Genomic DNA, 10946 nt, shown 5'->3' with positions numbered 1-10946 from the left:
GTCAACCACTGGGGTATATTTTGAGTTAAACTGGGAGTTTTATCATGTGTGTCAAACCCGTTTCCCTCCTGAGTGTATACTGAGGAGAAAAAAGCGTTCAGCGCCTCGGCCCTCTCCTTGTCGTTTGTGACTAGCTTCCCGCTTCCATCCTTTATTGGGCCTATCTGCTCCTTTCTCACCTTTTTACTGTTAATATATTGGGTAAAATTTTTTGGGGTTCTTTTTACTATCTGCGGCGATATGCTTTTCGCACTCAGTTTTAGCTGCCCGGATTTCTAGTTTGCATTTTTTTGTTACATTCTTTGTAGTTAAGGAACGCCAATGCCGTCCCCTCCGTCTTATATTTTATAAATGCCGCTCTCTTGTCCTTGACGTGTTGTTTTACAGTTTTATTATTGCATTGTTGTTATCTTAATGAGCTTCTAACGCACCCATACAGATGCATGCAGCATCTTTCACAGCACACCACATGGCAAGACATGAGTGTGCGTTGTGATACAATGCAAGTATGTTGAGAAGGTATACCTGAGTGAATGGCGCAGCATCGCGCCAACGCACGTAATGCATGTTGCTGCAGAGCAGTGGGGTGTATGGGCCTTTTGGTTTTGAAGAATATAACATAATCAACAATGATCTATTGTGACCCACAACAATCAGTTATATTTTACTGTCTCTGATAATGTTTTTAGGACCCATCTATCAGTGCTGATTTACATTCATGTCTTTATTCCACTAAATAGTTAACAGATGACAGGATTTTAAGAACGATTTGCATAACAAAAGGATGTCAGTAACAGTTTTCTGTGCTGCCGATCCTCCCAATGCACTAAAATGAAGAGAAAAATTGTATTTTTCAAAACATGCTGCATTGCAGCGCAGAGATAAGTGAGGCCACTTTTTTTTATTGTTTTATTATGGAGAACTTGGACACATTCATTTTACACAACAGTTTAAATGGGCCCTAAGAGTTTATTTACCTGTGTCCCAGTTCATGAGTGACTGTGAATGCCGTAGGCAGACCTGTGTCTTCATTAATATTGCAGCTACGGTGTGGTTGGCACATGCCAGACACATGGGAAAGACCAAGGGTTTCACATGGACGATTCATAGAGGCACAGATGTCTCTCCTGTAGTGACAACAAACATACACAACTATTAAAACTGGTTTCCTACCTATAGTTTTACCTGGACACTGAAAACATTTGTACTGACTACAGTAGCAATGCATAAGTGACGTAAGTCTTTGTTAGTAGCAGTCCATTTTTAACAGTTGTCAATATTTGCAGATCTTATATAAAAATCGATGGTCCAGAGCAACATCCTGTTTGTGACCAACAGAGAGAAAAGTTGAGATTAGAGAAATAAGAATTTAAACCTCATATGTGAAATGCCAGAAAGCATCATTGCCTGTACAGACTACACCAACCAATCTTATTTTCCATTTTATGCAGTAAACCACGAGATTAACAGCAACACATTGGCTCGGTGGTTAGCACTTATGCCTTGCAGTACTGGGCTCTTTGGTTTACATTCTGGGCAGGACATGGTCTGCATGGAATTTGTACATTCTCCCTGTGCTAGTGTGGGTTTCTTTCAGGTACTCCAGTTTCCTCCCACACTCCAAGGACATGCTGGTAGGTTAGTTGGTTAGTATTTGTACTCAGCGATAAAAATCCAACTGTAACCTCCTATGACAGGCTTTTTTTTTTTTTAGGCATGGAGCCACAGAACAGAAGGTTCCAAAGTTTGAAGTGCACCAAAGATTCCACCATGTTTATGGTAGTAGGGGACACCATGGAATCTGAATGGCTGCTATATAGGACCAGGGCAGTTACACTTTCATATATGTCATTTACTGGTTCTCTTGTAGCCTGTGTCCAGTCACCTGGTAAGTAGAACAGCCACATCATGGTGTAAAGCGTGATCTTCACTCTTCATATTGATGCTCTTCTGCCATTTGCAGAAGCTGCGCAGAGAGTTGTCAGCATGATGAGTAATCTTCAGGTCCTCCTAAGAGATGAAGAAAACCTTCCATATTATAGACTGAACACCTGTCTATCATATTTTTACCTCTATTTTAAACTTTTCCTAAAACACTTCTACTTCTCAATCTATTTACCAAGCAAATCTGTCAAGTCAGCTGTATTGTTTTCAGTCCTTTCCCAGAGTCCCTGCTGGTGTACTACTCTATGCTCCCTCATGTTTACCTCCCTTTAGTCTCTTGTTCCACTGCCCCATTGGATGTCAATAGGTGCCTCTCGGTGTTACCTCCTCACTCTCTAGCAGGATCAGGCGCACGATAACAATGTTTATCCTGTTCCCAATACTAGCGTCATGGAAGAGCCCAGCAACCTGCAAGAAAAATCCCAACATGTGGGTTAACCAGTGAAAGAAGACATACTGCATTCAGAATGAACGAAGAGTATAAAATTGGTTACGGTATTCACAGTTGTCAACAGATATAACCAATTACTCAATCCACCTTCATTATTCTCAGATCCCCCACTTTGTGATGATACCCCACATAGACCAACCTCAGAAATAACAGCCTGTTGGCAAACATGGCTAACTTATTTGGAACTCAATGGTATAGCAGTTATTACTTTACTAGGTTAGCTTATTCTCACCATGTTCATGACAGTCAACACATAGTTTTCCACATTGTTACTTCCGTGATATTCCACCATCTTGGGATCAGCAACAACCAAAGTCTCCACCCATTTTTCTTTGCTAATGGAACGGCGGGATATAGGGCGCTCTCTGTGTTGTTTCTGTGATTGCTCCCAGCGCTCCCTTCTTCTCTCCCATTTATTGTGTGATTCGGGGTTCTCTAACAGAAGAAGAGATAAGAGATGTTACCAAAAGTGTTGTAAGGTCTGAGGCACAATATTCAGATCTCCTGCTTTGTGTTTGGTTTTTTGGCCTGCACCCACTGCCTGCTTGAGGGCCCATTCCCATTTGTCTGTCATCCATGTGTTTTAAGGCATGAAAATGTTTTTTCATTCAGAAAGCCCATTCATTACCATGTGGAAAGTTCACAGCAGCATAGAGACTTTTTAGACAATAAAGACATGTATGTAATAAATAATAATAAATAATGTATGTAATAAATGGTAAATACACAAAAATATATGTTTGTGCATTTTTATATCATCTGCGCTAATGAAAACCTCTATTCTGAACATTTCACCTTAAGTTAGCAATACTGCATATAAAAACTGTAAAACACATCACAAACCATGGCTTGAATCATGCATGACTGCATGCCAAATTCAAATAAATGTCTGCATTCTTCACATTTACTAAAGCAATTCACGGTGGGAGTTAATATGATCACTTGCCCTTTTTAAAACCGCTGGGTGACTTATTGACTCGATTTATAAAGGACTGTTTTTGTACACCTGATTAGGCATGAGCTCAGGTACGGTCAGAATGTAAGCTCCTCTGAACCTGGACAAGAGCTCCTTCCGCTGCCGCCCAATTAGCTGTGGCTGGGGAATTCCCCACCCACAACTGCAGATAATCAAAGGGGGTGGGATGTTGTGACATCATTGACCATATATGGCCACATGGGAAAATTAGGCAAAAGTGTGGCACTCTTGTGTTTTAGTTCTCAGTCTGAATCCTCTGTGGGCCATTAGCTTCAATTAGTTTGGTTGTTGTCCCTGGTTGTTGTCTGGGTGGGACTCTGCCTTTGATCCAAAACCATGGAGGCAGGAACTGATGTGAATGGATCCATGTATTCTGCACACTACTGCATATTATGTCATATATCTATATAAATATACTGGTTGCCACTGCAGGAAATGCTAATTACCTGGTTGTCATGCTTTGGCTTTGATACTGATCTGGAACAAGTATGAAGATCGGACATTTTTATGACTTTCTTATCAGTGTTCATGTTCTAAGTCTATAATTCAGAAATACTGAAGCCAGGTAGAGTCAGGCAACTAACATTCATGAAGCAGGTTAGAGATGGCAGTCCCCATGATGGATGTGCTTTAAGTCAACTATGCATGTGTTACTACATATTATAATGTATGTCAACATGCTTTGGGCACATGTGTTGTGTTTTAGGGTGCTCCTTTTCATTTCTACTGGGCTTCCAACAACCAGCCTGACCGTTTAGTAGACATGAGAAGGTGGTCACCCAACCACAAAGAAGAGCCATGTATTGGTGTGTCAGGACTTAAAGATCTAGAAAACAGGTGCACATCTAGGAGGTTGAAGATGTAGAATATGATGGCATGGAACCATAGGAAAGAAAATGGTTTCATTCTGTCTAGCATTACAGTAGTATTAAACCCTCATCCCTTTTCTCACCCCATTTTCCAATAATGATTCGAGATCAAACAAATATACATGGCCCAGCAAAGTATTTACCTTCTTGCCCAATCACTTACAGTCATCATCTTTCCAAACAGACGGCTGAAACTCTCTCAGCTTGCCTTCCCTGAACTTCTGTCTAGTATAAGATCACAAGGGACAGAGCAATCTCCAGTAGCTGTCCATAATGTATAACCTAATTAACCCTGTCTGTGCTGGCAGATCTCATTATCAGTTGTAAATTTGGAACAATGGCACTATCCTGCCATTTTCGAGCTTTCCTTCTGAAAACGACTCGCCTGGCTGTAATGCTGAGCAATGGCTTTACTTCTTAGGTCACATGTGTCAAACCTACGGCCCTGGGGCCGAATCCGGCCCACCAGGTCATTTCCTAGACTTCTACTTTCAGATCTAGGTATTAAGTTATTACTAAAACCAGTGATAATCGAATGCAGAGGCAATTATGATAAAGATTAGATACATTTATATAGTCTTACAGATACCTTTGAGGGCAACCATAATGTTGATGCGGCCCGCGATTAAATTGAGTTTGACACCCCTGTCTTAGGTCATAGACCTCAAGCATGCAGATCAGAAGTTCTGGAAACACTGTGACTTTTATGTGCTGCATTCTTATAATGGGTCAGAGAAAACCAGAGGCATTGAAAACCAGAGGCATCCAGGCAACTAGGATTGGTCAGCAGTGGCAACCTAAATATTTCTCTGTGCAGATTATTTTAATATTGCTAGTAGTAATGGGGAACATCAAAATAATCCAAAGTACAGCAAAAACACCGGTCACATTCCAAATTCAGCTTTTGACTGCATTTAAGTCCCCGGTGCAGGCACCAAGATGTACAACCAATTATCTTGCCTATTCAGAAAGTTTTCACTATCATATATAGACAATACTACTGTATTCTGTTTGTTTAACATGACAAAGGGCAACATACAAAGTGCACTGACCCATCGGGGTTCATGTATAAATGTTTGCCAAGTGGATTCAATTCACACAGCGCTGAGTATAGGAATCATCAGCGCCATCTAGGGGCGCTAGTGCCATGTGAACTTTTATAAATGGACCTCATATCAACTATTCAGATTTTTTTGCCGGCTGTAAAATGAATGAAATCTGATTGGCTGCCATAGATAACTGTACCTTGTAGGGATGCACCGATATATCGGCCGAAAATGGCACTTTTGGCATAATGCCGAAAGTTACATTTTTTGGCCAATACAGCGGTGCATCCGTTCTTTCTCTCCTCCTGAGTGCTTGTAAATAATTGAGGACATAGTATGTTTACTGTATCCTCAATTATGAATGGGAAGTGATCTACATCCCTTCCTGTTCATTCATGATACACTCAGTGTAGAGGATTCCTGTTCATTTATAACAGAGGCTGCAGAAAAAGAGATTGAGGACTCTGTGTCCTCCTTTTTCTATTTGAAATGTTACTTGTATTTATACAGCTCACTGGAGAAGAGAGGCATTAATATAGATATGACCTGGGAAATGAGCTCGCCACATTGATTTACATGCCAAACTATTTCCTACAAAATGCAATGACAGTATGCAAAGTACCAGAGGTGCACCGAAATGAAAATTTCAAAATCGAAAAGGGAAAATGTCAGGCCGAAACCAAAACCACAAATGTTTTTATTCTAACTTTTTTAAAAATGTAAAGACATTTGTAGGAAATAGTTTGGCATGTAAATCAATGTGGCGAGCTCATTTCCCAGGTCATATCTATATTAATGCCTCTCTTCTCCAGTGAGCTGTATAAATACAAGTAACATTAAAGCAGCCACATCCTAGTTCCCATGTACGTTACTCCAGAGAGGGAGCGCTTTTAAATAGAAATGGGAACTGCCACATCCTTTTGTTCTTAAACATGGAACACTGCCAGCGACTAAGGAGCATCTATAAAAATATATAGACTTGATGAGAATGCGATGCTTTGTGGTTATTTTAGTATCGTGTCCCTATGGAATTATGGCGCAAAGATCTTATGAGAACAAATAACAGACAAATTCCGCTTTAATCATTACTAAGTCCTAGACAAAGATCTGAATGGTTACCTGTATCAAGACATCTCATGAAGGCTGAACTTTTACATTCTGCACTTGTAAACACTAGTCTAAAGCTAATGTTAATTCACATAAGACGTTTCTCTTCCAATAATTTAGTTCTAGATGGACAGAGATATTCTTATTTGTTGGCATCTAGTTTCTTATACCTTTTATTTTCTTTTTCATGACTATATCTATGTCGTACACCCCTCCCCTGCAGAGTCTCAATCCTCCTGCTGCAGACAAAGAGGTCCCAGTGTCCTGAGTGCCTTTTCTATGACATCAATGAAAACTTAGTCAGAAAAAGTGAGACTCCTTGCCATGGCTGTAGCAGACACATTTAGAAACGTGCTGTTGGAGTGCCGGAAATGGTGGGTGATTCAAGCTGCAGAAATATCAGTCATGGAGGATTAAGTCTACGTTCACATTAGTGCTGCTGCGGGATTATGCTTTTTTGGTGCTTTTTTGCAGTGCAATTGTGCTAATTTGTGATGCGCTTTTAATGCGTTTTTATGTTTTCTTTGACCCAGAATTGTTCTTTAAAGATGAACTCCAGGTTTTAGGAAAATTAACCCTGGCAGGGCGTCTACCCCCACACTACAAGGGTTAACAGCTCGTTTTTCTCTAGAGCTAAAATAAAGAAGAAGAAATACTAACTCAGTCCTGCGACAGTGGCACCTTTCTCCCCCTCAGCTCTGGCTGTGGTATGTCCCTCTGTGTCCTCATGTCTAATGCAGGTGAATGGACTGAATTAGACATGATTCCATCTGCGGGACTTAGACCATCAGAGCCCGGGGGAGAAGAGGTTGTGGGTTCTGGCCCAGCAGCCAGGCGGGAGCAAGGATCAGGTGATTATTTCTTCTTTATTTCTGAACCTATAAAAAAAACGAGCCATTAACCCTTGCAGTGTGGGGTATCCCCACCGCAAGGGTACATTTTTCTATTACCTCGAGTTCTTCTTTAAGGAAACACCAGCACCTTCTCAAAATTTGAACGGCAAGATGTTGCATTGATGTGAAGAGATACCATAAGAATAATGTGACTTCCATTGTCATGCATTGCAGCACGTCAGCAGACGTAGGACAAACCAGAGTGAACAGGGCCTTAATGCTCTCTTATCCGCCTAGGACCCCAAACATCTGAAAAGGTATAATATAGGTTTAGGTGCAAGAGATATGAGAAGAAGTGACCTCCCCAAACATTACCCCTCACACCGCAGCTCCTGTACCCTGGTTGCTGCCCTTCAGCTAAATGACGCCTGTAGATCCGATGAGGCATTGCTTTCCCCAATGGTGGAGCTGTTGTTGCCACTGGCTCGATTATGAAATCTTCATGCTCCAGCTGGAAGACACCTCTCTTAGAGACAAGAGGGGAAAACGAGAAAAAGAGGATTAATGTCAGTTTAGATATTTTACTGGCCACTGGGTCAATGAAAGGGTTATATGACAATCCATGTGTGCCTGGCCTGCAGGCAGAGATGAAACACTGAGCATTACCTGTGATCACTCTAAAGCAGATGTCTGAGCTCTGCGAGGCCCAGAAACATCTGGCATCTCCGCCAGGCCTCAGACATTAAATGTGACCCTGTACACCTGGAATTACACATCCTTCAGACATGTCAGACTGCACACCTGGGGAAACCCCTATGAGACACTCCTAACTACATGTTAGCAGGAGCATCCTCGTCTCCGTCCTGCATATGTCAGCAATGTTCTTGTGTTGGCTACCTGAAGGATTAGTAGAGTATTAGCCAAAGATTAACACAGAAAGTTTGAAGTTTAATTGATACCCTTTAAGGTCTTAAAGATGCAAGCTTTTGGTATGCTGTAAATCCCTTCCCTTCTTCTTTATACATTTATAAAGCTTGTAGTAGGGATCTGAAAGTGTATTTCCACTTTTGCAGCCACATTGGCATAACTCCTAATATACAATGTATATGTGTTACTTGTTTCCATTCACAGAGCAGAACTTAAAGTGACATTAAAGTCAGAATTATTTTCCCCCTTCCCAATCCTGCTGTAGGGACTTACCTTAAAAGATCCCTCTTTTTTCGATCATCATCTCCTTTTCAGCTGTCCCTCCAGCGCTGGTGCGGGTCTCTGATCCAGCGCTGACTCCTCTGTCCTCCTCTTGTCTCATGTCCCGCGGAGTCTGTTCAGGTGCACGCTGCTCCATAAACCTACCTTGCGTCTCTCCTTGTCTCCCGGCCAAACATCTGAACTTTCTGTCTGCCCATCACTTTCATCATATTATAATTAACCCTGTCTGTACTTTTCTGGCAGATCTCATCAGTTGTAAACTAGATTTGAACACTGTCTGTCCTAACAAAGAGTTAAATATCAAGAGGCATTGTATGTTAAAATGGATCTTTAACCCCTCTGACAACAAATCACATCAGCGTGCAGCTCTGCATGATCATATGAAATCATCTTACATTCATTAGCTAAACAATCTTATTTTTTATTTTACTTACAATTTTTTTTTTTCTACTTCCTGGTCTACTTTGGCACAAGTGATGTGATCGTGCCCAAGCATTGCATCCTGGGAAAGTTACATCAGCAGAGCATTGCTGGGAAATCTCATCTGTAATCTCACGTGATCTCAGGGAAAGGCATTTTCCTCCCCTGAGATGATGTGCGTGGTCACATGTCCTAGTCACATGTGCCAGAGTTCCAGGAAGTAAAAGGAGATCTAGTAATCTGCCCTTGGTAAACATGGCCACTGTCAGAAGACTGGGGAAGAAAAGAGAAATAAGGTATGCACGGAATACAACGCCGGCAATTATCTAGAAGTATGTGTTTGTAGATTGTCATTACTAAACATTTCTAAAGGTGTGTTTGTTATTGTAAAGATGATGGTAAAGGTCCACTTTAATAAGGGGACGTTCAGAATGTCCCTAGTCTTTCTATGGGGGACAGACAGTTTCCGGTCACTTGGAAATTGAGCGAATAACTTGCAAAGACCATCTACACAGACATATCTAAAAGGTAAGAAATATTTTTGAAACAATTATTTTCAGGTACGCTGCGTGAATAGGAACACATAAACATGCAATGGGGTTTTCTCAAACATGACTGGAAAAAGTGGAACTGGCCATACACTACGATTTTTCTCATTCAGCCCCGAATGCTGCCTTGGCTGTCAGAAGACCCAAACACACAATAAAGGTTATCCTAAGGATAACAGATCAAGCCTTCCTTGTCTGAGAAAGCTTTACCCATAAAAGATGTATTCATCTACTGTGACAGTCAAAACTCATGTTACTGAATACCCTTATTGCTGAAAGGATGAGAGAAGAATTAGGCAGCACCATGGAAATGCCCCTCCAGTGTACCTCCATGTACATGTCCTGTCCTTCATCCATGTCACCCTTTTATTAATAAGTGGATATGTATCATCCTCAAAATTTGTAAGCTGGCAATACAAGGATCAAAGAAGTTTAAATTAGGGGCATCACCTGGAAATCTTTCTTTTATTCTCATGCATATTTTTTTACAATATTTCAATGTAGATGATATTTCATTTAACAAAAATACCAGTTGGCATAATTCTCTTTTATATGCCTGTATACATCTGCGATACATGATTTCATGACCACAAGTGTTAAAAAAGAGTATAAAATGATCAGTCCTTACCAGTCCACTGCAGATACTAATAGCGGCATTGCCAACAAGCTGGTGGTGTGTCTGAACTGCCCCCCGCATGTGGCATGAGCCAGGTGGTCGGCTTACAAGCCTTGTCTCCCTGAGGCCTCCATTGCGCCACTCACTCACATAGCCAGGGGCCAATAGCTGGTGGTTCTGGCTAAGGTTAAAGGTCAGCTCCACTCCCTGGAATCTGATCCCGTAATAGGTAGTGGGCACCGAGCCGGAAGAAAGTCCTCTCTTCTGCAGGTTGCGAGGAGTTAAATCAAAGGTCAGGAAAGAGCCATGTTCATCCACCCGGACAGGATGAACAATGTCAGTATCCATAGAAAAGCTGAGGGGGAGATCTGTAATGAGAAGATAACAACTAGACTGAATAGACAGATGCAGTGCATTGCAAAGGTATTTAACCCCTATTGCTCTATTCAAAATGTTACAAGGTGAAAAGAATATGGATTTAAGGTATAACTAAACCCAAGAACAAAAATATCATATATTTGCAGCATACCGATCCTTGGATGTGGTGGCTGCATTCGTTTCCTTTTTTCATGCTAAGCACTTTTCCTGCACGTGCAGAAAAATACATGTTGATCCTTAAAAAAATTCAGCATCCTAAAGGTGGCCATACACTCTACAACCATCGCAAGACTTTAGTCTTGCGATGGTTGTACAGGGATTTAAAAAACGTACGATCTGCCTATCTTGGACAGACAGATCGCACTCTCGATCATCGCAAGCCTGCCCCCCTGAAGGGCGGGCTTCCGATGACCGCAATGCTGAACGGGCAGTGTGCGTGTGCGCACACCGGCCCGCTCGGCATTTGTCTTCCGAGCACCGTTCTAACCAGCCGAGAATCGTACGATTCCCGGCTGGTTTTCGAACATGCTGGTTCGACAGAAGACGTGC

At 41.6% G+C, this 10946-nt stretch overlaps 1 protein-coding gene across 1 annotated transcript in view; it reads right to left on the bottom strand.

Moving 5' to 3' along the window:
* The window catches only part of LOC108796025 (A disintegrin and metalloproteinase with thrombospondin motifs 7-like), a 74406-nt gene extending 64030 nt beyond the window's left edge, over positions 1–10376 (bottom strand). The window contains exons 1-6 of the mRNA XM_018567393.1: positions 10032–10376; positions 7602–7752; positions 2628–2830; positions 2269–2352; positions 1886–2010; positions 978–1127 (exon numbers count right to left, since the gene is read on the bottom strand). Of these exons, the coding sequence (XP_018422895.1) occupies positions 978–1127; positions 1886–2010; positions 2269–2352; positions 2628–2830; positions 7602–7752; positions 10032–10367 (1049 nt within the window). The 5' untranslated portion in view covers positions 10368–10376. The remainder of the gene's footprint in view (positions 1–977; positions 1128–1885; positions 2011–2268; positions 2353–2627; positions 2831–7601; positions 7753–10031) is intronic.
* Between the last annotated feature and the right edge of the window lie 570 nt (positions 10377–10946).

Source organism: Nanorana parkeri, unplaced genomic scaffold, assembly GCF_000935625.1.
Source record: "Nanorana parkeri isolate BGI_ZX_2015 unplaced genomic scaffold, ASM93562v1 scaffold1043, whole genome shotgun sequence".
Lineage (NCBI taxonomy): Eukaryota > Metazoa > Chordata > Amphibia > Anura > Dicroglossidae > Nanorana > Nanorana parkeri.
The sequence above is the reverse complement of the archived record's forward strand: the minus strand, read 5'-3'. Positions and strand labels throughout refer to the sequence as shown.